The sequence below is a fragment of the Phodopus roborovskii genome, unplaced genomic scaffold (genome assembly GCF_943737965.1).
Source record: "Phodopus roborovskii unplaced genomic scaffold, PHOROB, whole genome shotgun sequence".
NCBI classification, from domain to species: domain Eukaryota; kingdom Metazoa; phylum Chordata; class Mammalia; order Rodentia; family Cricetidae; genus Phodopus; species Phodopus roborovskii.
The window spans coordinates 226230-253583 of NW_026125577.1; the positions used below are offsets into that span (position 1 = coordinate 226230).

At 40.7% G+C, this 27354-nt stretch overlaps 1 protein-coding gene across 1 annotated transcript in view; it reads right to left on the bottom strand.

Moving 5' to 3' along the window:
- Positions 1 to 27354, bottom strand: part of Arhgef33 (Rho guanine nucleotide exchange factor 33) — a 66930-nt gene that overhangs the window by 15028 nt on the left and 24548 nt on the right. The window contains exons 9-13 of the mRNA XM_051177884.1: positions 12645 to 12777; positions 10746 to 10829; positions 9613 to 9696; positions 7493 to 7641; positions 6698 to 6862 (exon numbers count right to left, since the gene is read on the bottom strand). Of these exons, the coding sequence (XP_051033841.1) occupies positions 6698 to 6862; positions 7493 to 7641; positions 9613 to 9696; positions 10746 to 10829; positions 12645 to 12777 (615 nt within the window). The remainder of the gene's footprint in view (positions 1 to 6697; positions 6863 to 7492; positions 7642 to 9612; positions 9697 to 10745; positions 10830 to 12644; positions 12778 to 27354) is intronic.

The following is a 27354-nucleotide window of genomic DNA, read 5'->3' on the forward strand; positions in this document are numbered from 1 at the left end:
TGTTCTCTTTAGCTTTATTTGTTTCAGGAATAAGATTTCCTGCATTTCAGGAAACTACTAAGCAGCTGGGTGTCCATTGCTGCACTACAGAGTCATTTTGCTCTTTACCTGGTCTCATTCTGTTCTGAGCAGATGATACAGTCTGTTTCTGAACATATATGTGATTCTGTGTCACATTAGATACTATCATTTATAAAACTGTAGTGAAAACATGCTCTCATGAAAAGTAATTAGACAATATATTACTTTCTGCATAAGATACATTTTGGTTGATGTAGTTAAGATAACTGAAAATATTAATACACTAAACTTCAGAAATTATGAAGCATGCATAGAGATTTATTCTTAAGGTGAACTATAATTACATTGAAAACCAGTTGACTTTGGTGATTTGAATGAGAAATGTCCCAAATAGGCTTGGGCATTGATGATGCTGTTTGAAGGTTATGGAGAGGTACAGCCTCACTGGAGGAAGTTCATCACTGGTGCCATTGGAGAATTTAACCCCCTTGCATCACTTCCAGCTAGCTCTGTGCTTTCAGCTTTCAATTATAGATGTGGTCTCTCAGCTCCTGTTATTATCCCTATCCCTTGTTGCCCTGCCTGTGTACTACTGTGAGAGGCTCTCCTCCCTCTGGAATTGTAAGTCAAAATAAACTTTCTTCCTTAAGTACAAATATATATATATATATATATATATATGTATATATATATATATTCAATGTAAAGCTATCAGAATTTGCCCAGTTTCTATTTGTTGTCTGGGAGCACATAGCAATTTTTATAGTTTAAAAAGTGTAAGACACAGGGCCCACTGATCAGGATGAGCATTTGCCCAGAGTGCAGGTCCAACACCACCACCATCTCCTTGGAACTTCCTGGGTTGGCTCTGCACATACTAGACTCCCTCCACTAGGGAGCATCTTGAGCTTGCCCTCACCTAACCTTTGGGCCCCTTCCCCTGCATTCTGCCTGAGTGCTTGAGACCACCTGAGCCTGCATTCCCCACATCATTGGCCCTGCTGTGGCCTCTGCTTGAGATATCCAAGAGAGCTTGGATCATCCACAGTTACTGACATCGAACTCCTGACCCACCTACACCCACTGGGAGAGCAGGGTATAGAGAGAGACTCCACGTGCACCCACTGGGAGAAGCAATGGGAAGATAGCAATAAAAGAAAACATCCAACAAAAGAAAGAAATATAACACCACCAGAATCTAGGGACTCTACACCAACTAGACCTGAACGCACCAAAGCAGATGAAGCAGAAGAGAACGACTTAAAAAATAACTTTATGAAAATGACAGATGATATTAGAAAATCCCTTAAAGAAATGGAAGGAAAAAAATAACTAAAAATTTGGAATAGAGGGAAAGACCAAGCAAAAAATGCAAGAAATGAACAAATCTCTTAAAGAAAGCAAGGAAAGAAGAAAGTTCATTGCACTAAGGGCCCATATGAAGAAACTGGAGGATAGTCACATTAGAGAATTAACAGCATAACTGAAAGCCCTAGAAAGGGGCTGAAATCAATAAAGTAGAAACTAGGAAAACAAGACAAAGAATCAATATGAGGAAATCAACAAGATAGACAAACTCTTATCAAAACTAACTAAAAAGCACAGAGAGAACATGCAAATCAGCAAAATCAGAAATGAAAACAGGGACATAACAATAGACACTGAGGAAAACCAGAAACTCTTCAGGTCATACTTTGAAAACCTGTACTGCACAAAATTCAAAAACTTAACAGAAATGGACAAATTGCTGGATAGCTATCACTTACCAAAATTAAATCAAGAACAGATAAGCAATTTAAATAAACATATAAACCCTAATGAAAGAGAAGCAGTCATCAAAAGCCTCTCAACAAAAACAAAACAAAACCCAGGGCCAGATGGCTTCAGTGCAGAATTCTACCTGAAATTCAAAGAAGAGTTAATGCCAATACTCCTCAAGTTGTTCCATACAGTAGAAGCAGAAGGTTCATTACAAAACTCTTTTTACAAGGCCACAATTAACTTGGTACCCAAGCCACACAAGGACACAACTAAGAAAGAGAACTACAGACCAATATCGCTCATGAACATCGATGCAAAACTACTCAATAAAATACTGGCAAATCGAATCCAAGAACACATCAGAGAAATCCACCATGACCAAGTAGGCTTCTTCCCAGGGATGCAGGGATGGTTCAACATATGAAAAATCTATCAATGTGATCCACCATATAAACAAACTGAAAAAGAAAAACCACATGATCATCTCCCTAGATGCTGAAAAAGCCTTTGACAAAATCCAACACCCTTTCATGATAAAGGTCTTGGAGAGATCAGGGATAACAGGAACATACCTAAAAATAACAAAAGCAGCATTCAGTAAACCAGCAGCCAACATCAAACTGAATGGAGAGAAGTTTAAGGCAATTCCTCTAAAATCAGGAACAAGACAAGGCTGCCCTATCTCTCCATATCTCTTCAGTATTGTATTTGAAGTTCTAGCTAGAGCAATAAGACAACAAAAGGAGATACAAATTGGAAAGGAAGAAGTCAACTGTCACTATTTGCAGATGATATGATAGTTTACATAAGTGACCCGAAAAACTCTACCAGGAAACTCCTACAGCTGATAAACACCTTCAGCAATGTGGCATGGTACTAGATTAACTCAGAAAAATCAGTAGCCCTACTATATACAGACGATAAAGACTCTGAGAAAGAAATCAGAGAAACATCACCCTTTACAATAGCCACAAACAATATAAAATATCTTGGGGTAACACTAATCAAACAAGTGAAAGACCTATATAGCAAGAACTTTGTGTCTTTAAAGAAAGAAATTAAAGAAGATAGCAGAAAATGTTCTTGAATAAGTAGGATAAACAGTAAAAATGGCAATCTTGTCAAAAGCAATCAACAGATTCAATGCAATCCCTATCAAAATCCCAGCACAATGCTTCACTAACCTTGAAAGGCTAATACTCAACTTTATATGGAAAAACAAAAGACCCAGGATAGGCAAAACAGTCCTGTCCAATAAAGGGACTTCAGGAGGCATCCCCATCCCCAACTTCAAGCTCTACTACAGAGCTACAGTCCTGAAATCAGCTTGGTATTGTCACAAAAATAGACAGGTAGACGAATGGAATGAAATAAAAAACAACTGATATTAACCCACACACCTACAAACACCTGATTTTTGACAAAATAGCTAAAAGTATACAATGGGAGGAGGAAAGCATCTTCAACAAATGGTGCTGGTGTGTAGAAGGCCATGCACAAAAAGGTCCAAATGGATCAAAGACCTCAACATAAATCCAGCCACAATGAACCTCTTAGAAGAGAAAGTGGGCTTAAATTTTGGAGTTAAAGCATTTTTTTAATTTAATTTATTATTTTACATGTCGATCCCAGTTCCCTCTTCCTCCCTTCCTCCCTCCCAACTCTCCTCCCTCCCTCCCTCCCTTTTACCCTCTCTGCCCTCTCACATACATCCTAACCACCCTTCCCTCCCATCCCCCCACCCCAATTCCATATGTAGGAGAATGCCATCCAGTTGGGGTCATGTAGGTCTGACAGGTCATGTGAAGTAGGGACTAGGACTTCTCTCCTGTCTCTAGATTAAGGAAGTTATCCCTCCATGGGGGGGTGTGTTCGCAAGTTCCTTTTATGCACCAGGGATACATCCTGGCTCCACTGTCTGAGGTCCCTTAGACTGCTCAGTCCTTCTGGCTGAGACCCATATTCAGGGGGGCCTGAGTCAGTCCCATGCTGGCTTCCCAGCTATCAGTCTGGGGGCCCATTAGCTCCTCCTTGTTCAGGTAAGCTGTCTCTATGTGTTTCTGCAGCCTGGTCTTGTCCTCTCCATCTGCATCTGAGTTCTACTTCAACTCAGTGTTTATGTATGGGTGTTTGCTCCTGTTTCCAACAGGCATTAGTTGAGAGCTCCATGGATAAGTTACTGGACAAAAGGATTTCTATTTTTGTTTCCACAGAAAATGAAAAGATGTGGATTCCTTCCAAACTAACATGGTTTGATCAAGCCAGACCACCTGAAACAGAGTACCAGATGATCCTACATTCAAAACAGCTGGACAAAGCAGCCTTACAGACTACAGCCAGGATTTCTGATCTTCTTCGAATCCCCCATGATAGCGCCCCTTACCAGCAGGAAGTAGTTTGGAAAGAACAACGCCCAAATTCCCAAATATTGTCTATAAATGTTTGTTTTCATTTAAATGGACTTGGTTATATAAAATAAACTTAAAAAAAGAAGAAAAAGTGGGAGATACCTTGAACAAATTGGTACAGGTGATGATCACTTACTGAACATAACACCAGTAGCACAGACACTGAGGTCAACAATTAATAAATGGGACCTCCTAAAACTGAGAAGCTTCTGTAAGGCAAAGAACACAGTCCACAAGACCAAATAGGAGCCCACAGACTTCACTAACCCCACATCTGACAGAGGGTTGATCTCCAAAATACACAAAGAACTCAAGAAACTAGTCACCAAAACACAAAATAACCCTATTTAAAAGTGGGGGTACAGAACTGAATAGCGAATTCTCAATAGAGGAATCCAAAATGGCTGAAAGACAATTAAGAAAGTGCTCAACATCCTTAGACATCAGAGAAATGCAAATCAAAACAACTCTGAGATACCATCTTACTCCTACCAGAATGGCTAAGATCAGAAACACCAATGACAGCTTATGCTGGAGATGGTGTGGAGAAAAGGGAACACTCCTTCACTGCTGGTGGGGGTGCAAACGTGTACAGCCATTTTGGATATCAGTATGGTGGTTCCTCAGGAAAATGGGAATCAGTCTACCACAGGACCTGGCAATTCCACTCTTAGGCATAATCCATATCCATGCAACAAAGACATCTGTTCAACTATGTTTATAGCAGCATTATTTGTAATAGCAAGAACCTGGAAGAAACCTAGATGCCCCTCAACTGAAGAATGGATAATGAAGATGTGGCACATTTGCACACTAGAATACTACTCTGGGAGGGGGGATGGAATCTTGAAATTCGCAGGTAAATGAATGGAACTTGAAGAAACCATCCTGAATGAGGTAACCCAGTCACAAAAAGAGGAACATGGTATGCACTCACTCATACATGGATTTTAGACATAGAACAAAGGATCACCAGCCTATAATTCACACAGTCATTGAAACTAGGATACAAGAAGGAACCTAAGAGATTCACACAAGGTCCCTCACAGAAGGGGAAAGCAACAAGATCTCCTGAACATATTGGGAATGTGGGTGACAGTGAGCAGAAAGGGAGTTAGGAGAAAGAGAAGGGGAGTAAAGGAGAACATGTGGAATCAGGAAGATTGAGATGAGAGCAAAAAAGGAAATACCATAAAAGAGGGAGCCATTATAGGTTTGAAAAGAAAACTGACTCTAGAGAAATGTCCAGAGACATACAAGGATGACCCCAACTAACAATCTGAGCAAAAGTGGAGAGGCTACCTTAAATGCCCTTCCCTTGTAATGAGATTGATAAATAACTTATATGCCATCATAGAGCCCTCATCTAGTAGATCTAGTAGTTGATGGAAGCAGAAGCAGACACCCACAGCTAAACACTGAGCTGAACTCCTGGAATCCAGTTGCAGAGACAGAGGAGTGATAAGAAAAGGAGTCAAGACCAGGCTACATAAACCCACAAAGACAGCTGACCTGAACAAGGGGCAGCTCATGGACCCCCAGACTGATAGCTAGGAAACCAGCATTGAACTGACTCAAACCCCCTGAACATGGGTCTCAGTTAGAAGGCCTAGGCAGTCTAAGGAACCTCTGACAGTGGAACCAGGATGTATCCCTGGTGCATGAACGACTTTGGGAGTATATTTCCCATGAAGGGATACTCTCTTAGCCTAGAGACAGGAGGGAGGGCCTAAACCCTACTCCAAATGACTTGTCAGATTTTGATGATCCCCTCCTAGAAGGCCTCACCCTCCCTCTGGAGTGGGTTGGAAATGGTATGGGAGTTGGAGTGGGGAGCATGGGAGGATGGGAAGGAGAGGGAACTGGGATTGATATGTAAAACAAGAAATAATAATAATAAAAAGATTTACAAGTTAAAAAAAGTGTAGCACACCCATCAAATAGGATTTTTGTTGTTTTGCTTATTTACCAGACAAATATAAACACTGTACCTTGACCAATATTTTTATTCTATTTTTGTGAATTTTAATTCGTCAGAAGTGTATATGGATACATATGTGAATACTAACACTGAATATCTTAAGGGATTGAAGACATTGATCTTACAATGCAACTTGGGACTCATGTTTACATATATGGAAAAAAGTGAATGAATTGACCTTAAACCAATATTCTTACTTTAAAATATTGATGCTTTTATTTTCCCTACACAAAGTATAATAACAGCCATAGTTTGGCCTGGGTATAATGTAGATCTTTTCCCTCTATTTATTGTATACTGCTTCAAGAGTTAATGTCAGCACTTTCTAAATCTGCCTCTTAGTGTCTTTCTCTGGGACCCAAGGATCAGATCAACTGCTGGGTGCTTAATATGGAAATGATGAGGCAAGGGAGAAGGTGGAGTTCTGTTGAACACATTTCTATTGCACTTCAGTCTGCTCACCTATACAAACTGCCTGGGACTCAAGGGCACTCCTGCGAATGTTTCTCTAGCAACAGATGCTTACTTGACAGCAGGGGCAGAACTGGGAGCAGAAGGGTAGGGTTGGAGCATCTCTTCTGAGTGTATCCCACTATCACGGACAGCTTCTGAGCCTGCAGTGGGGGAAGCATCTTGGCCAGCATTGGCACACTGGGAAGCCAGGCCTTTGTACAGCTTTGCCATAGATGACCTAACAGGATGGAAATAAAAAATCTCAGGTTATACAGTGTGAGCCTGGCTAAGAAAAAGATTTTCCTCTCAGACAAAGTGTTCTGTAATGGGCTCTCTATCTCCAGAGCCCTCTATAAGCCAGGTTGCTTACATAATAGCTGGCAGTTGGCTGAAAAGAGCTTGGGGATACAGAGTGGTACCCAGACACACCTGTCAGGACACTGGGTTAGAAGATGCTGTCTTTCTCATTGCTTCTATTCTCTAAGGCCCAGATGGTACCTACTCAAACTTGCTTTCTTCATTCTGTGAAATCTATTCAGACACATACATATCCTTACCACTTAAAGACTAAGCCCCATAAGACTGAGGTTTTATGACTGTTTTATTCATTGTGGTATATTCACTGGACACAATAGTATCTAACACACAACAGGTGTGTTTTGAATCAGAAAAGTTAAGGGAAGCAACATAAGAAGGGATAATAGAGCCAAAGTGCTTTTCTTCTAAAGTTACTTCCCTCCTGTGGCCAACCTAACTGCCTCTGCCCCCCTCCTTCTACCTCACTTCACCACATTCCAGCCACTCAACTGACTGGTCTATGCCCTCTTCTCAGAAACCTTGGTAAGGTGCTGCATGACCACAACCTTACTTTTTGAGTTTTTTCCGCTTCTGAATAAGCAATTCTTCGTTGCACTGAAACAGCAGGGTATAATGGGAGATAAACACCCGGAGGCGCTGAACACACACGAGCAGTAGATAATAGTCGGGGTGTTCCTGCTCAGTGAACTTCAGAACATTCTGGATGGAAGGGAAGAAAAATCAGTTTTCATAATTAGGCTGAGAAGCTGCCTCATCTCTTCCAAACCTCACTTTGAGCTACTCTGAGTGCCAATCAAATCAATCAACCTCACTTTGAGCTACTGTAAATGCCAATCAAATCAATCAAAACAACTCACACACACAAGGTTTGTCTATCCAATCAGCTGAAAGCTCAAAAGAATGTAAGTTATTCTGCTGTGAGTTGAGTAGAATAGAATAATAGAATTCCATCTTGAAAAGCTAAAATGACCCAATAATTAGATATACGAAGAAATAAAGATGTTCTAACAACTACCTATAAGCAATACTTAAAGGAGTCAGACCACTGCTGAGACTGATAGGCATCAGATAAACTTTTGAGATGGGTAGGGGTGGATGGTGGCCCTCCTATTACATTGCCTGATGTTATAGTCTGGCTATGGTTTATCTCCCAAAGGTTCAGGTACTGGAAGTTTAATCCACACTGTAATGATTTTCTTCTAAAGGTGGTTGGACATGTAAGGGATGGGAACCTAGTGAAATGTATGCTGACTATACTCATGAAGGAACTAATTTAGCTGGTTTTAAAGAGTGGGTTCTTCTGAAAAGAAAAAATAGTTACAGGAAAGTGAGCCTGGGCACCACCCCCTTACTTCCTCTTTCATACTGTGTGACCCGTCATTGTCATCTATACTACCACTGCGTTTACTGTGAGAAGGTCACCAGACACCAAAGCCAGCACCATGCTTTTGGGTCTCCAAAATTGTAAGCCAAAATGAGCCTCTTCCCTTAAAAAAAAAAATACCCAGCCTCAGGTAATTTGTTATAATAGCATAACATGGAATAAAAGACCTTCTGTGCTACAGTGGATTTGAGAACATTAACATTCAATAACTATGTTATTTATTTGATGAATACTTCCTATTGCCAGGAGCTAAGAAATTTTATATTCACTATCTTCTTTAGTTTTTCTCATAGCCTAGTTAGATATATGGTAAGTAAGGAGACCGAGATACCAAATTCAGTGATCTTCTTTAGATCATGTATCTAATAAATGATAAAAGAATGATTTGAATGCAAACTAGAGAGTAGCCCCCAGGGCCTCTTTACCTAGTGTTGGAAGACCTGGGCTTCAGTCTGAGTTTTTGGCCTACTAGATGTGTTGTCTTGAACACAGTACTGAGACTGCTTTGGTCCTCTGTGTCCTTATGAAAAATGATAATAGTACCTGTTTCATGAAATTGTTAAAAGAATCCATAAGATAATTATTGTATAAAGCCATGTACCAGTGAAAATCTCAATATTGATTCTGGGCTGCTTCTACCTGAGGTTAATTAGTTTTCACTGATGTTTTCACTGAACATCAACACTTAAACCAGAGAAGACCCGTACCAGGAGGAAAAGGCTGTTACTAGTAAAAATCTGTTGAACTCAACTCTACGTCCTCTAAAGGCTACAGACTCCATGGGAAAATTACGTTAAGAATTTGTTCATCGGCTGCTCATGGCTCTTCTGTGACATAAAGTATGAGCACTGTATGATAGAACTCTGACCTAAGTCAAGTAGAAGCCACCAGGACAGTAGTTTAGTGGGCAGGTTAAACAGAAATTAAGAGGCCAGGAATCACATTCAGATGGTTGTAGAACCAAATAGGAGGGGACTGGATAAGGTACTTAGACATTATGAAGAGTGTTTATAAAAGATCCTGGATGCCCAGAAGTGGACATTGCTGGTAAGTAAAGATAGAACTTCAGAGACAGGTACCATAAACCAAAAATTTCAAGACTAGATTTTAGCTCATTCTGCAGAGTATGGTATATTTTGCTGTAGTGTGATGTAATCATAACAACCTAAGCCATGTGACTACTTCTTAGAAATACTGAGTCCTTGAGCCTGTATAGTATTGCTAATTTGGAAGCCAAAAATAATAGCCCAGTGTAAACATCTGTTGGCTTATCCAGCCAGGCTCACCTGGAGATGTATCAGATATTCAGGGATGCGCTGTACTATGTGAAAAAACAGGGTATAGATATCGGATTTAATCTCCTCATCACCCTGAATGAAAAAAAAAAGGCACAGTCACTCTTCAGTATCCCTTCAGCACTGCAAATAGAACTCCAAAGATCCCTCCCACCAGGTAGGAAATGCATATTCCAAAGCATGTTCTTTCCAGAGATTATCATGAAGCATTGCTTTCTCACAAGAGAGGCCACATGTTCAGGCCCAAAGAGACAACTCTTCTCCAAAAAGGAACATAACATATTCTTCTTTAGAATCTATCCAAGTTTCCAAACTATCCCTCCCATCCTTAACCCCTCTAAGGTCAGTGCTAGATAGAAGTAGGCTCTTGGTAAGCTGCACTTGAATTAAATGAACAAATTAAGGTTTTCCAGCAAGTCATCTACTAATGGGCTCTAAACGTGAACCAGAGCCTCTCAAGAATGGAGAGGAAAATGGTTAGAAATTGGTCAGTAAGCCTAGAAGCAGAAAATACAGTGGTATCCTTCTGTACCTTCCCTTCTCTTTCTTTTTCCAGGTATTTGATGAATACTATCATGTGATAGTCATTTTTGGTTGGGAGGACTCAGGGAGGTGAAGAAGAAAGTGAGATATAGACTCTCATCTCCTGAGAGATGCAACTACTCTCAGCATTAGGGCTCTGGTACTCTATTTTCTTGTTGACTTAAAACAACATAATGTACATGCATGTCGAACACCTAATGTATCACTGAAGTGCATGCTTCAAGGAACACTATGGAGCCAATTGACTAAGGATGATTTGAATCCTGTGTTGACACTCATATTTTCTAGAGTTCTTTAGCATGCACACAAGCTGCATGCTAAAGAACTCTAGACTACCTATTTGCTTTGTCTGTAGTTCAGTGGAGTGGATCAGAGGGTTATTAAAGCATCGCAAGGACAAGAGCAATGGCTCTAATCCTTGATTGGATTCCTTCAACACAGAAGAGGGGCATCAGTAACATGTTCAAGGCATTCCTCAGTCTGGAAAAATAAGCTCACATGGCAAATGCTGTAGTGTTGAGTGGATGGGCAACATGATACAGATGGTGTGTAAACAGCATGTGCATACAGTTAACACTTACCTCCTTCAGAACCATAACATGAACCAAAGAGATGCATTCAGGCAAATCCCTCAGGTAGGCAACATAATAATCCAAGAAATTATTCTTTAAAACAAACACAAAATGCACAATAAGAACTTGGAAATAGGAAGGACAACATTTTTATAGTACCATGAATGTAAAAAAAGAGCAGAATTCAGAGGGTATTTTAATAATATATTAACTATGTTCTTTATTTGCTCTTGGAGTTTTTATTCATCTTCTTTATAAAGATTTGTTTTTATTTTATGTGTACTGAGTGTTTGTCTACATGTATATATGTACCCCAAGTCAATAACTGGTGTCTTCAAAGGTCAAAAAGTATCAAATATCCTGAAATTGGAGTTAGAGATGGTTGTGGGTGACCATGTGGGTTATCATAACCAAACTCCAATCTTCAGCAACAGCAACAAGTGCTCTTAACCTGTGAGCTGTCTTTTCTGCCCCTTGTTAATCTTTTTTAAAGAGTTTTTTGTTGTTGTTTTGTTTTTGTTTGGTTTTTTGTTTTGTTTTGTTTTGGGTTTTTTTTTTTTTTTTTTTTTTTTTTTTTGTCTTTTGTTAGTTTTTTGTGGGGCTGGGGAGATGGCTCAGAGGTTAAGACACTGGCTCATCTTCCAGTGTTCCTGAGTTCAAATACCAGCAACCACATGGTGGCTCACAACCATCTATAAAGAGATCTGGTGCCCTCTTCTGGCTTGCAGGCATACATACAGGCAGAGCAATATATATAATTTTTTAAAGAGTTTTTTTATTATTATTGTTTGTTTCCTTGATGTTTAGAAGTGTGCGAGGAACCACATATATGACCTTACCACTTGAGAAGAAGAGGGAAGCAGTTCGCAATGTTTTCAGGTAGTTGCCCATTTTAACTAATGCTTATTCACCAATTCAGTTTCCCCTCAAGAAAACAATTCATAGCTTCCAAAGTTATATCCCCATATGTATAACTTCTAGCTCCAAAAAAATATGCTGAATACATTTACTGCCTTCTACATGAGTTAATAAGCTACAAATCTGTGTTATTACCTTCTGTAAAGAAATGTTGATAAAGATGCAGGCAAAAACTGACTCATGGGCCAACTTTAATTGCCTCACACAATATTTAAATTTTTATAAGAGCATTTTAATAAAATTTTAGATTTCACTTCTCTTAAAACAACAATCTAATTTCTCTAGTCCTTCTTTCCTAAATAATAATTAGATAGATCTGAGTAGCTGTTCTTTGTATCAAAACAAACATTGTCTTCTCCAGCAAATTCCCATCAATCCAAACTGATGTTATGTCATATACACCATGTCTTGTCCTTGGGACATTTGGGCTTTCAACTTCTGGCCTGGAAATGTTCTTGGTATAGCATTAAAGAGAGTTCAAAATTCAGCACTCTTTTTCTAAGGAATTCAAACAAAATACATTCAAGATAAACAGCCACCTATCATATTTTAAAATCTATGAAGAAATGAAAATTACATATGAAAAATATACATACTATACCTCCTATTTATTTTATATGATATATACAAATATATATCATATATTATCAAGCAAGCATTTATGATATATATATATGTATGTATATTAAAAATCACCTACATAAATCCATAAACATGCATGGTCAATAGAGGCCACAATAGTGGACTACAAAGTCATGAATCAGAAGGTAGAAGATGTAACAGGGCTCCAGTCATAAACAACCACCTTGCAAGCTGGGTGATTTCAGCTAAGCCCTTGAATCTTTATGAGCCTACCTCACTAACTATAGCATGGGGAGGTTAAACGAGATATCAGGGCTTCTTCTAACTCTGAAATTTGCTAATTCTTGCTTCTCCATTAAGAGAGTAAGACACAAATCCATTAATAATATAGAAAAGGAGACACCTTACCTCATCATTTGTCAACTTCAAGAATAAATCTCCGAGGACTCCTTGGCGTGGCCATTTCAGGATCCTCTCCTGCAGGGCATGAAGCAAATCCAAGTGCTGCTGGACAAGGTAGCGCAAGGAGCCAGGGAAGAGACTTGAAATAGAACAAACCAAGAATCACACAAAAGGTCCCATAAGAATAAACACAGCAGGGCCCACTTTAAATCATCCAAAATACACTCATAGGTCTGTATTTTGGATCATAATTTTCTTTTTTATTATTATAATTTACTTATTTTTACTTTATGTGCATTGGTGTTTTGCCTGCATGTTTGTCTGATCTTGGAGTTATAGACAGTTGTTAGCTGTCATGTGGGTGCTGGGACTTGAACCTGGGTCCTCTGGAAGAACAGTCAGTGCTCTTAACCACTGAGTAACCTCTCCAGCCTCCTTAATTTTCTTATCAATACAGCAGCTATGCTCAGACAATAATAGAGAAAGCCCCTTTACTGACGGTCCCCTATGTAAATATGAATTGACCAAACAATAAAGAACACATCACAGGATTGACCTGCTAAAAACTAACCTGGGACAGTTTCATGTATGCTACACTCTATAGAAATTTTCAAGGAATCCTTTTCAGTGTTTTAGATTCCAATGCCCAAAACATTCATACCCAGGCAACCTATTCTTAGCTACTGGCTAGAAGAATGCCACTTGGGTCAGTGGTAAGGTTTGGTTAAAATTGGAAGCTGGAAGTTCAGGGAGTTGGGGCAATGAAGGAGCTTGCATATCTTTTTCTCTCAGCTCCAATGAGGAACACTGGGCAAGGATGCTCTGTTGTCTGTATTCTGCATATTATGGACTAGGGCTGATCAACCATTTCCTCATGTTTTATAGAGATGCTTTGCTACTTCAACTCCCTTTCCTCTATCTGTTTGTGCTATTTATTTATTTATTTATTTATTTATTTATTTATTTATTTATTTGGGTTTTTATCAGACAGAGTTTCTCTGTGTAACAGTCCTGGCTATCGATTCTTGTCCCTGCTGTGTCCACGGCTCTGGGTGAGCACTGGGCCACAGCGCAGGTTCAAAACCCCCTCCACCTCCTTGGAACTTCCTGGGTCAGATCTGAGCATACTGGACCTGCCTACCCACAAGGGACCACATTGAGCCTGCACTCTCCTGATCTTTGAGCCCTAACAGCTGCCTTCTGCCTGAGCTCTAGAATACTGGACTGGCCTATCCACACAGGACTATCTTGAAATTGCACTCACCTGATCTTTGGACCCCATCACCTGCCCTCAGCCTGAGTGCTTGAGAACATCCTGAGCCTGCCTTCCCCACATCATTGGCCCTGCTGTGGCCTCTGCTTGAGAGACTTCCAAGAGAGCAAGGATTATCCAGAGTTACAGGCATCAAACCCCTGACCCACCTACACCCACTGGGAGAGCAAGAGAGAGAGAGAGAGAGAGAGAGAGAGAGAGAGAGAGAGAGAGACCACCTGCACCCACCAGAAAAAGCTATGGGAAGATGGCAATACAACAACAGAAAGATCAGTATGACATCACCAGAACCTAGGGACTCTACACCAACTAGACCTGAAATAAGATGAAGCAGAAGAGAACAACTTAAAAAAAAAAAAAAAACTTCATGAAAATAATAGAGGCCCTCAAAGATGTTATGAGAAAATCATTTAAAGAAATGGAAGAAAAAAAAACTTGGAAAAGCCAAGAAAAAAACAATCAAATAGATGAAGGAAACAATTCAAACAGATTAAGACCTGAAAACTGAAATAGAGACAAGAAAGAAAACACAAACTGAGGGAAAGCTGGAAATAGAAAAACTGGGTCCTTGATCCATTTGGACTTGAGTTGTGTGCATGGTAATAGACATGGGTCTATCTGTATTCTACACACCACCATCCAGTTGTGCCAGCACCATTTGTTGAAGGTGCTTTCCTCCTCCCATTGTATACTTTTAGCTGTTTTGTCAAAAATCAGGTGTTCATAGGTGTGTGGGTTAATATCAGTTGTTTTTTATTTCATTCCATTCGTCTACCTGTCTATTTTTGTGACAATACCAAGCTGATTTCAGGACTGTAGCTCTGTAGTAGAGCTTGAAGTTGGGGATGGGGATGCCTCCTGAAGTCCCTTTATTGGACAGGACTGTTTTGCCTATCCTGGGTCTTTTGTTTTTCCATATAAAGTTGAGTATTAGCCTTTCAAGGTTAGTGAAGCATTGTGCTGGGATTTTGATGGGATTGCATTGAATCTGTTGATTGCTTTTGACAAGATTGCCATTTTTACTGTTTATCCTACTTATTCAAGAACATTTTCTGCTATCTTCTTTAATTTCTTTCTTTAAAGACACAAAGTTCTTGCTATATAGGTCTTTCACTTGTTTGATTAGTGTTACCCCAAGATATTTTATATTGTTTGTGGCTATTGTAAAGGGTGATGTTTCTCTGATTTCTTTCTCAGAGTCTTTATCGTCTGTATATAGTAGGGCTACTGATTTTTCTGAGTTAATCTAGTACCATGCCACATTGCTGAAGGTGTTTATCAGCTGTAGGAGTTTCCTGGTAGAGTTTTTCGGGTCACTTATGTAAACTATCATATCATCTGCAAATAGTGACAGTTGACTTCTTCCTTTCCAATTTGTATCTCCTTTTGTTGTCTTATTGCTCTAGCTAGAACTTCAAATACAATACTGAAGAGATATGGAGAGATAGGGCAGCCTTGTCTTGTTCCTGATTTTAGAGGAATTGCCTTAAACTTCTCTCCATTCAGTTTGATGTTGGCTGCTGGTTTACTGAATGCTGCTTTTGTTATTTTTAGGTATGTTCCTGTTATCCCTGATCTCTCCAAGACCTTTATCATGAAAGGGTGTTGGATTTTGTCAAAGGCTTTTTCAGCATCTAGGGAGATGATCATGTGGTTTTTCTTTTTCAGTTTGTTTATATGGTGGATCACATTGATAGATTTTTCATATGTTGAACCATCCCTGCATCCCTGGGAAGAAGCCTACTTGGTCATGGTGGATTTCTCTGATGTGTTCTTGGATTCGATTTGCCAGTATTTTATTGAGTAGTTTTGCATCGATGTTCATGAGCGATATTGGTCTGTAGTTCTCTTTCTTAGTTGTGTCCTTGTGTGGCTTGGGTACCAAGTTAATTGTGGCCTTGTAAAAAGAGTTTTGTAATGAACCTTCTGCTTCTACTGTATGGAACAACTTGAGGAGTATTGGCATTAACTCTTCTTTGAATTTCAGGTAGAATTCTGCACTGAAGCCATCTGGCCCTGGGTTTTGTTTTGTTTTGTTTTGTTTTTGTTGAGAGGCTTTTGATGACTGCTTCTCTTTCATTAGGGTTTATATGTTTATTTAAATTGCTTATCTGTTCTTGATTTAATTTTGGTAAGTGATAGCTATCCAGCAATTTGTCCATTTCTGTTAAGTTTTTGAATTTTGTGCAGTACAGGTTTTCAAAGTATGACCTGAAAATTGTCTGCATTTCCTCAGTGTAGAAGACCCATGTCTATCACCATGCACAAAAATGTCCAAGTGGATCAAAGACCTCAACATAAATCCAGCCACAATGAACCTCTTAGAAGAGAAAGTGGGAGGTACCTTGAACAAATTGGTACAGGTGATCACTTACTGAACATAACACCAGTAGTACAGACACTGAGGTCAACAATTAATAAATGGGACCTCCTGAAACTGAGAAGCTTCTGTAAGGCAAAGAACACAGTCCACAAGACCAAATAGGAGCCCACAGACTTCACTAACCCCACATCTGACAGAGGGTTGATCTCCAAAATACACAAAGAACTCAAGAAACTAGTCACCAAAACACAAAATAACCCTATTTAAAAGTGGGGGTACAGAACTGAATAGCGAATTCTCAATAGAGGAATCCAAAATGGCTGAAAGACAATTAAGAAAGTGCTCAACATCCTTAGACATCAGAGAAATGCAAATCAAAACAACTCTGAGATACCATCTTACTCCTACCAGAATGGCTAAGATCAGAAACACCAATGACAGCTTATGCTGGAGATGGTGTGGAGAAAAGGGAACACTCCTTCACTGCTGGTGGGGGTGCAAACGTGTACAGCCATTTTGGATATCAGTATGGTGGTTCCTCAGGAAAATGGGAATCAGTCTACCACAGGACCTGGCAATTCCACTCTTAGGCATAATCCATATCCATGCAACAAAGACATCTGTTCAACTATGTTTATAGCAGCATTATTTGTAATAGCAAGAACCTGGGAGCAACCTAGATGCCCCTCAACTGAAGAATAAATAAATAAGTTGTGGTGTATTTACACAATGGAATACTACTCAGTTGGAAAAAATAAGCAATATAATCTTAAAATTCACAGGTAAATGGATGAACCTTGAAGAAACCATCCTGAGTGAGGTAACCCAGTCACAGAAAAAAAAAAAAAAAGAACATGGTATGTACTCACTCACATATGGATTTTAGACATAGAGCAAAAGGTCACCAGGCTACAATTTACACAGCTAGTGAAACTAGGCTACAAGGAAGAAGCTTAAAGAGTCATACAAGGTCCCTCACAGAAGGAGAAAGAAACAAGATCTCCTGAGCATATTGGGAACATGGGGTGGGGGTGGCAGTGAGTGGAGAGGGAGTTAGGAGAAAGAGCAGGGGAGGAGAGGAAAACATGTGAGACCAGGAAGATTGAGTCAGGGGACAAATAGACAAGAGCAAAAAAAAGATGCCATAATAGGCATCTTTTACGTTTGAAGAGAAAACTTGACTATAGAGAAATGTCCAGAGACATACAAGGATGACCCCAACTAACAATCTAAACAATAGTGGAGAGGCTACCTTAAATGCCCTTCTCTGATAATGAGATTGATAGACTAACTTATATATCATCATAGAACCTTCATGTATTAGCAGACACCCACAGCTAAACACTGAGCTGAACTCCTGGAATCTAGTTGCAGAGAGGGATAAGAAAATGGGTCAAGACCAGGCTACAGAAACCCACAGAGACAGGTGACCTGAACAAGGGGAGCTCATGAACCCCCCCCCCCAGACTGATAGCTGGGAAAACAGCATTAGACCAACTCAGACAGCCTGAACATGGGTCTCAGTTAGAAGACCTGGGCAGTCTAAGGGACTTCTGACAATAGAACCAGGATGTATTCCTGGTGCATGAATGAACTTTGGGGGCAAATCCCGGTTGGGGGGGGGGGGGGGGGGGGGGGCCCCCTCTAAAAAAGGGGGGGTGGGTTTTGGTTCCCGGGGGGGGGGCCCCCCCCGGGGGGGGGGGGGGGGGGGGGGGGGGGGGGGGGGGGGGGGGGGGGGGGGGGGGGGGGGGGGGGGGGGGGGGGGGGGGGGGGGGGGGGGGGGGGGGAAAAGAAAAAAAAAAAATTTATTATTATTTTAAATAAGGGGGGGAGGGGGGGGGGGGGGGGGGTGGGGGGGGGGGGGGGGGGGGGGGGGGGGGGGGGGGGGTGGGGGTTGTGGTTGTGGGTGGGGGGGGGGGGTGGGGGTTTGTTTTTGTTTGGGTTTTTTTTTTTTTTTTTTTTTTGTTTTGTTTGGGTGGTGTTTTTTTTTTTGTTTGTTGGGGGGTGGGGGGGGGGGGGGGTGGGCCCAATCGGGGCTGCCTGTCCCCTTCAACCTCTTTCCCCCCTCCCCCGCCTGAACTCCCTGGATTGGCCCCTGATCCTGCTGCTCCTGTCTCCGGTCCCCTTTGAGAGCACCCTTGGAGCTCTGATACACCCCCACCCATCCCAACCTCCAGCCTACCCCCCCCACCCTGTGCCCTACCCCACCTACGGTCCTGCCGCTCTGGTTGAGCACTGGGACAGAGGGTGGAGCCAACAGTCCACCCTACTTCGGAGACCTCTCGGAGCAACTCCGAACAAAGGAGACCTGACTATCCACGTGGGACCACCTGTAATTTCCACCGGCTTGGTCCCTGACCCCGCCTCCAGTCCTCTGCTGGAGTCCCAGGCCCCTCCCAGAGATCCGCCTATCTCTGCGGGTCCACTTGGAGTTCCTGCAGGCAAGATCCTTGACCCCCAAATCCGGGCCCTGCCAAAGAACGAGGTCTCAGCTGGAGAGCGCCAGTTTCCAGTGAGATCCCACTACCCTGCAAAAACTTCTCAAGTTCCAGTCCAGCCCTCGTCCTCTTCTCCCTGCTATTGGCCAGAGAGAAGCCTCCTAGAGAGCTTGGACCACACAGAGATACAGACATTGAATCTTTGATCCACATAAGCCCATCTGGGAAGGACCATAGAGAGAGGGAAGAGACACCACCAACACCTACAGGAAGAAGCTATGGGAAGAAGGCAATACAAGAGAACACCTAACAACAGAAAGACAAACATGACACCACCAGAATCTAGGGAATCTACACCAACTAGAATGGAACACAACAACAAAGCAGAGGAAGCAGAAGGGTATGACTTAAAAATCACCATCATAAAAATGATAGAGGCCCTCAAAGAAGATATGAGAAAATCCCTTAAAGAAATAGAGGAAAAAACAAACAAAAAAGTGGAAGAAATGAACAAATTCCTTAAGGAAAGTACAGAAAGCCAAGAAAAAACAATTAACCAGGTGAAGGAAACGGTTCAAGATTTGAAAACCGAAATTGAGAAAATAAAGGCAACACAAATGGAAGGAAAGCTGGAAATTGAAAAGCTGGGCAAAAAATCGGAAACCACGGACACAAGCATAACCAATAGAATTCAAGAGATGGAAGAGAGAATCTCAGGCGCAGAAGATAAACTAGAAGAAATAGATTCATCGACCAAAGAAAACCATAAATCCAACAAATCCTTAACACACAATATCCAGGAAATGTGGGACACCATGAAAAGGCCAAACCTAAGAATAATAGGCATAGAGGAAGGTGAGGAAGCCCAGCTCAAAGGTGCTGAAAACATATTCAACAAAATCATCGAGGAAAACTTTCCAAATCTGAAGAAGGACATGCCCATGAAAATACAAGAAGCATACCGAACCCCAAATAGGCTGGACCAAAGAAAAAAGACCCCTCGACATATAATAATCAAAACACCTAGCATACAGAATAAAGAAAAAATATTAAGAGCAGCGAAGGAAAAAGGACAGGTAACATATAAAGGCAGACCTATCAAAATTACACCTGACTTCTCCATGGAAACCCTCAAGGCCAGAAGGTCCTGGATAGATGTTCTAAAAGTATTAAGAGAACACGGATGCCAGCCTAGGCTACTATATCCAGCAAAACTCTCAGTCAATATAGATGGAGAGAACAAGATATTCAATGACAAAACCAGATTTTCCCAATATGTATCTACAAATCCAGCCCTACAGAAAGTATTGGAAGGAAAATTCCAACCCAAGGAAGGTAACTACGCCCACAAAAATGTAGGCAACAGATAATCCAACTACACCAGAAACCTAGGGTGAAGCAGAACAAATATATTCACAATACCACTGCCAACAACAAACCTAAATCAAACAACCATCAACAATCAATGGTCCTTACTCACCCTCAACATTAATGGTCTTAACTCACCTATAAAAAGACACAGATTAACAGAATGGATACGAAGACAGAATCCATCCTTCTGCTGCATACAAGAAACACATCTTAGCTCCAAAGATAGACATTACCTCAGGGTAAAGGGTTGGGAAAAGATTTTCCAATCAAATGGAAATAAGAAGCAAGCAGGCGTAGCTATCCTAATATCTAACAAACTAGACTTCAAACCAAAACTAGTCAAAAGAGATGAAGACGGTCATTTCATATTCATCTCAGGAGAAATCCATCAACACAAAGTCTCAATTCTGAACATCTATGCCCCTAATACAAAGCCACCCACATTCGTAAAAGAAACACTACTAAAACTCAAAGCTCATATAAAACCTCACACACTTATAGTGGGAGACTTCAATACACCACTCTCAACACTAGACAGGACCACAAATCAGAAACTCAACAAAGAAACAAAAGAATTAACAGAAGTTATGTCTCAACTGGGGCTAACAGACATCTATAGAACATTCCATCCAAAGACAAAAGAATATACCTTCTTCTCTGCTCCACATGGAACCTTCTCTAAAATCGACCACATACTAGGAGACATAACAAACCTCAACAGATACAAGAGAATAGAAATAGTCCCCTGTATCTTATCGGACCACCATGCTTTAAAATTGGAATTCAACAACAATACAAATAGCAGAAAACCTGCAAACTCATGGAAACTTAACAATGTGCAATTGCACCACTCCTGGGTCAAAGAAGAAATAAAGAAAGAAATTAAAGACTTTCTAATATTCAACGAGAATGAGGATACAACATACCCGAACTTATGGGACACCTTGAAAGCAGTGCTACGAGGGAAGTTCATTGCACTAAGTGCCCATATGAAGAAAACAGAGGATAGTCACATAAATGAATTAACAGCGCAACTGAAAACCTTAGAACAGAGAGAAGCGAATTCACCCCGCAGGAGCAGACGCCAGGAAATAATCAACTTGAGGGCTGAAATCAACAAAATAGAAACCAGGAAAACAATACAAAAAATCAATGCAACAAAGAGTTGGTTTTTTGAGAAAATCAACAAGATTGATAAACCTTTATCCAAATTAACGAAAAAGCAGAGACAGAACATGCAAATTAACAAAATCAGAAACGAAATGGGGAACATAACAACAGACACAGAGGAAATCCAGACAATTTTCAGGTCATACTTCGAAAATCTGTATTCCACAAAAATTGAAAATTCAAAGGAAATGGACAAGTTTCTGGATAACTATCACTTACCAAAATTAAATCAAGAACAGACAAACAACTTAAATAGACCTATAACCCGAAATGAAATAGAAGCAGTCATCGAAAGCCTTCCAACGAAAAAAAGTCCAGGGCCAGATGGATTCAGTGCAGAATTCTACCAGACATTCAAGGAAGAACTAATACCACTACTCCTCAAACTGTTCCACAAGATAGAAACAGAAGGTTTATTGCCAATCTCTTTTTATGAGGCCACAATAACTTTGGTACCCAAACCTCACAAAGACACAAGTAAGAAAGAAAACTACAGACCAATATCCCTGATGAACATCGATGCAAAAATACTCAATAAAATAATGGCAAACCGAATTCAAAAATACATCAGAGAAATCATCCACCATGATCAAGTAGGCTTCATACCTGGATTGCAGGGATGGTTTAACATACGAAAATCTATCAACGTGATCCACCATATAAACAAACTGAAAAAGAAAAACCATATGATTATCTCCCTAGATGCAGAAAAAGCCTTCGATAAAATTCAACACCCTTTCATGATAAAGGTATTAGAGAGGTCAGGGATAACAGGAACATACCTAAACATAATAAGAGCAATATACAGCAAACCAACTGCCAACATCAAACTGAATGGAGAGAAACTTAAGCCAATTCCTCTAAAATCAGGAACAAGACAAGGCTGTCCTCTCTCTCCATATCTCTTCAATATCGTACTAGAAGTTCTAGCTAATGCTATAAGACAACAAAAGGAGATCAAGGGCATCCAAATTGGAAAGGAAGAAGTCAAACTGTCTCTATTTGCAGATGATATGATAGTTTACATAAGCGACCCAATAAACTCTACCAGGGAACTCCTACAGCTGATAAACACCTTCAGCAAACTAGCAGGATACAAGATAAACTCAAAAAAATCAGTAGCCCTATTTTTTTCAGACGACAAAGAGGCAGAGAAAGAAATCAGAGAAACATCACCCTTTACAATAGCCACAAGCAACATAAAGTATCTTGGTGTAACGCTTACCAAACAAGTAAAAGATCTATATAATAAGAACTTTGTGACTCTAAAGAAAGAAATTAAAGAAGATACCAGAAAATGGAAAGACCTCCCATGCTCTTGGATAGGTAGGATAAACATAGTAAAAATGGCAATCTTACCAAAAGCAATCTACAGATTCAATGCAATCCCCATTAAAATCCCACCACAATTCTTCACCGACCTTGAAAGGATAATAATTAACTTTATATGGAAAAACAAAAGACCCAGGATAGCCAAAACAACCCTATACAATAAAAGAACATCAGGAGGCATCACCATTCCTGACTTTAAGCTCTACTACAGAGCTATAGTTCTGAAAACAGCCTGGTATTGGCATAAAAATAGACAGGTAGACCAATGGAATCGAATTGAAAATCCTGATATTAATCCACGCACCTATGAACACCTGATTTTCGACAAAACAGCTAAAATGATACAATGGGGCAAAGACAGCATCTTCAACAAATGGTGCTGGCACAATTGGATGAGGGTGTGTAGAAGACTGCAGATAGACCCATGTCTGTCGCCATGCACAAAACTCAAGTCCAAATGGATCAAAGACCTCAACATCAATCCAGCCACATTGAACCTCTTAGAAGAGAAAGTAGGAGGTACCCTTGAACAAATTGGTATAGGAGACCGCTTCTTGAACATAACTCCAGGGGCACAGACACTGAAAGAAACAATTAATAAATGGGACCTCTTCAAACTTAGAAGCTTCTGTAAGGCAAAGGACACAGTTGACAAGACCAAACGGCAGCCCATTGACTGGGAAAAGATTTTCACTAATCCTATATCCGACAAAGGGCTGATCTCCAAAATATACAAAGAACTCAAGAAACTAGTCAACAAAACACCAAATAACCCTATTAAAAAATGGGGTACAGAACTGAAGAAAGAATTCTCAATGGAGGAAATCAAAAAGGCTGAAAGACACTTAAGAAAATGCTCCACATCCTTAGCTATCAGGGAAATGCAAATCAAAACAACTTTGAGATACCATCTTACCCCTGCCAGAATGGCTAAAATTAGAAACACCAGTGATGACTTATGTTGGAGAGGATGTGGAGAAAGTGGAACACTCCTCCACTGCTGGTGGGAGTGCAAACTCATACAGCCACTTTGGAGATCAGTATGGCGGTTCCTCAGGAAAATGGGAATTAGTTTACCACAGGACCCGGCAATCCCCCTCTTAGGCATATACCCAAAGGATTCACATCAATGCAACAAAGACATCTGTTCAACTATGTTCATAGCAGCACTATTTGTAATAGCAAGAACCTGGAAGCAACCTAGATGCCCTTCAATTGAAGAATGGTTAATGAAGATGTGGCACATCTACACAATGGAATACTACTCTGCAGAAAAAAATAATGGTATCTTGAAATTCGCAGGCAAGTGGATGGCACTTGAAGAAACCATCCTGAATGAGGTAACCCAGTCACAAAAAGAGGAACACAGTATGTACTCACTCATATATGGATTTTAGACCTAGATCAAATGATCACCAGCCTATAATTCACATCACCAGAGGAACTAGGATACAAGTTGTATTCTAAGAGATTCATATAAAGTCCCTCACAGAACTGGGAAGGGACAAGTCCCCCAGACCTCAGGTATAGTGGGGGAGGACAGCTAATGGAGAGAGAAGTAGGAGAAAATGAGAGGGAGGAGAGGAAGGCATGTGCGACTAGGAGGATTGAGCCTGGTTAGGAATGGAAAATAGGAAAGAGAGAGAGAGACAGAGACAGAGAGAGAGAACATAAAAGAGGGAGCCAATATTGGTTTGAAGATAAAGTTGAACACAAAGAAAGGTCGAAGGAACTACAAGACTGCTCCCAACTAACAATCTCAGCTTCCGTGGAAAGGCTATCATAAATGCCCTTCCCGGAGAGTGAGATCAACAACTAACTTCTCCATGGAGTCCTCAACTAATGCCTGTTGAAAACAGGAGCAAACACCCATACATAAACACTGAGTCAAACTAGAACCCAGAAGCAGATGGAGAGGACAAGACCATGCGGTAGAAGTACATAGAGACAGCTTACCTGAACAAGGAGGAGCTAAGGGCCACTAGACTGATAGCTGGGAAGCCAACAGGGGTCTGACTCGGACTCCCCTGAATATGGGTCTCAGCCAGAAGGTCTGAGCAGTCTAAGAGACCTCAGACAGTGGAGCCAGGATGTATCCCTGGTGCACAAAAGGACTTTGCAAACATATCCCCCATGGAGGGATAACTGCCTTATTCTAGAGATAGGAGAGAAGCCCTAGTCCCTACTTCACAGGACCTGTCAGATCTACATGACCCCAACTGGATGGCATTCCCCTACATATTGTATTGTGGTGGGGGGTTGGGAGGGGAGGGTGTTTAGAGTGCATGGGAGAGGGTAGAGAGGGCAAAGGGAGGGAAGGAGGAAGGGAGGGCTTGGGGGGAGGGAGGGAGGGAGGGAGAGGGAACTGGGATCGACATGTAAAATAATAATAATAAAAAAAAAAAAAAAAAAAAAAAACGCTTTGACTCCAAAATTTAAGTTGAAGAACAAGTTACTGGGGAAAAGTATTTCTATTTTTGTTTCCACAGAAAATGAAAAGATGTGGATTCCTTCCAGACTAATGTGGTTTGATCACACCAGACCGCCTGAAACAGAGTACAAGCTGATCCTACATTCCAAACAGCTGGACAAAACAGCCCTACAGACTACAGCTAGGATATCTGAATCTTCTTCGAATCCCCCAAGACAGCGCCCCTTACCAGCAGGAAGTAGTTTGGAAAGAAAGACGCCCAAATTCCCAAATATTGTGTATAAATGTTTGTTTTCATTTAATTGGACTTTGTTATATAAAATTAAATAAAAAATACTCTATATGCAAAAAAAAAAAAAAAAAAAAAAAAAACTGTCCTGGCTGTCTTGGACCTTGATTTGTAGACCAGTCTGGCCTTGAACTCACAGGGCTCTGTCTACCCCTGCCTCTGCCTCTGAGGTGCTGGAATTAAAAGCATGCACTACCATGCACTACATGAAGAAGTAAGAAGTCAAAGAAGACTGGAGTTGAGAAAAGAAAGGAAAAGAATTAGATTCCAAGAGAAGAGGAAGCCAGGAAGAGGAAAATCCAGTCATAGTTTCAAGTTAGTTAAGTTGTTCTTGCTGATTCAAGATCAGGCTAAAGTAATGCCTGGCTTTAAGAGCAGCAGGTTCCAACCATACCAAATAGGTTTTGATAATTAAACATGTGCAATCTGCAACTCAGAGCTTGTCACCTCTTGGTAGATGTGGCTCTGAATTCAGCTCATCAGATGAAACATCAGTCCTTCCCAGAGGTGTTCTCGGGACTGTTCAATCATAAAATGAGTCATTCACACCCAAATAAGTCCAGAACTCTAATTTCTGTGACGGTCTCACATATGACCCTAAGGTCATACACTTCCTCAGGAAGCACGTGTCCTACACCCCCCAGTGTGTTTGAATACACAGGGCTGGCTTGAAATGATTGAGGACCTTTTGAGTAATTCACTTTTTTCTAAGGAAATTCTAAGGTTGTGTTTTGTAGGTCTGAGAAGATGTGACAATGTCAGGTTTGAGTGTGGAGTTGTCACCACTATCTTCATCCCCAGTTGTTTCTAGTGGGGTAGCAATTGCTGATGCCTTGCAGTTTTTAATGAGGGAAGTCATCAAATAAATTCTCATGGGGAAAAAAATGACAATAGATCTACTTAAAGTGCATCAATGTCTCAGAAAACCTTACAAAAAAAGAAGAAATAAAGTGAGGGAAAGAGAGTGCTGAAACCCTAAAGGTAGGATAGAAAAAGGCAGCACTGCTGGAGCCAGAACAAAAAGACACTGCACTTTGAGTAACAACATTTCAAGTTGAAGCTTTGTGCTACTTGACAAAGGTTGCCTTGACAACAAATGTGAAAAGTATTGTCATGTATTTGTGGAATAAGGATTACCTTATCTTTTTTGGAGATTGTTAGCCTTGTTTTAATCTCTTAAGATTATAGATTCACTCAGTCCTCAGTGATAGGTCATGAGAGAACACAAGAAAGCAGGAAGTGACTTGACTAAGTAAAAAGGACTTGACTATTAAGAAAACTAGGAGCATATTTAGCATCAGCCCAGATCTGAAGACTTTCTGGACTCTTCAAGAGAGAAGCTTGAGTTCTGAAACAGAAAGTGATGCCTTCGTGCATCTGGTTCTCCAAAAACCCTCACACTTTACTGTTGGTAAAGATGGTATCCTAGATGCCACTAGGCCCTTAGAAAAACTGTTGTACCTGGAAAGAGTTCAGGAGACAGGTCAAGTGGGCTCCCATTTGACTTCTGGCACTAATGGGACATGTGGCTGTGAGCATTTCTGAACCTTAGAGTCTTCCTCTAAAATGTAGTAGACATCACAGGATTCTGGCCATTCTTTTTCCACTATGGAGATAGTGCCCAGGGTCTTCTGGATAATAGCTAAGTGCTCTCTCCAAGGCTATGTGCCCCAGTGCTGGTGAATTGACATGAAGTTCCATATCAAGTACAAAGCTTAGGACCCAGGACACTGTTCCAGGGTACAAGCTTCTTTCCCACTTTTATCCAAGATCCCTAAAGTTATGGAAACTAGTAAGAGATGCTGCTGCTTAGGATCTTAGGTACAGAAGCAAAGCCACACCAAAACTTAGATTCCTTTTTCTATTTGAGTCATAGAAACTAACTGCATGATTAGCAAAATAAAAAAAAAAAAAAAGCCCATGTCCAGAACCTTCCCAGAGCCCTGGAGGAGCAGGTGGGAGAATAAGGTGGAAAATCAAATGGCCAGATGGAATAGAAAGAAACAAAGTCCAGGCCACCATGGGAAGGTGGAGCAATAGTCTAGAGCCATTATTATAAGGGAAGGGTTTGCCATGTCATGTCACCCTT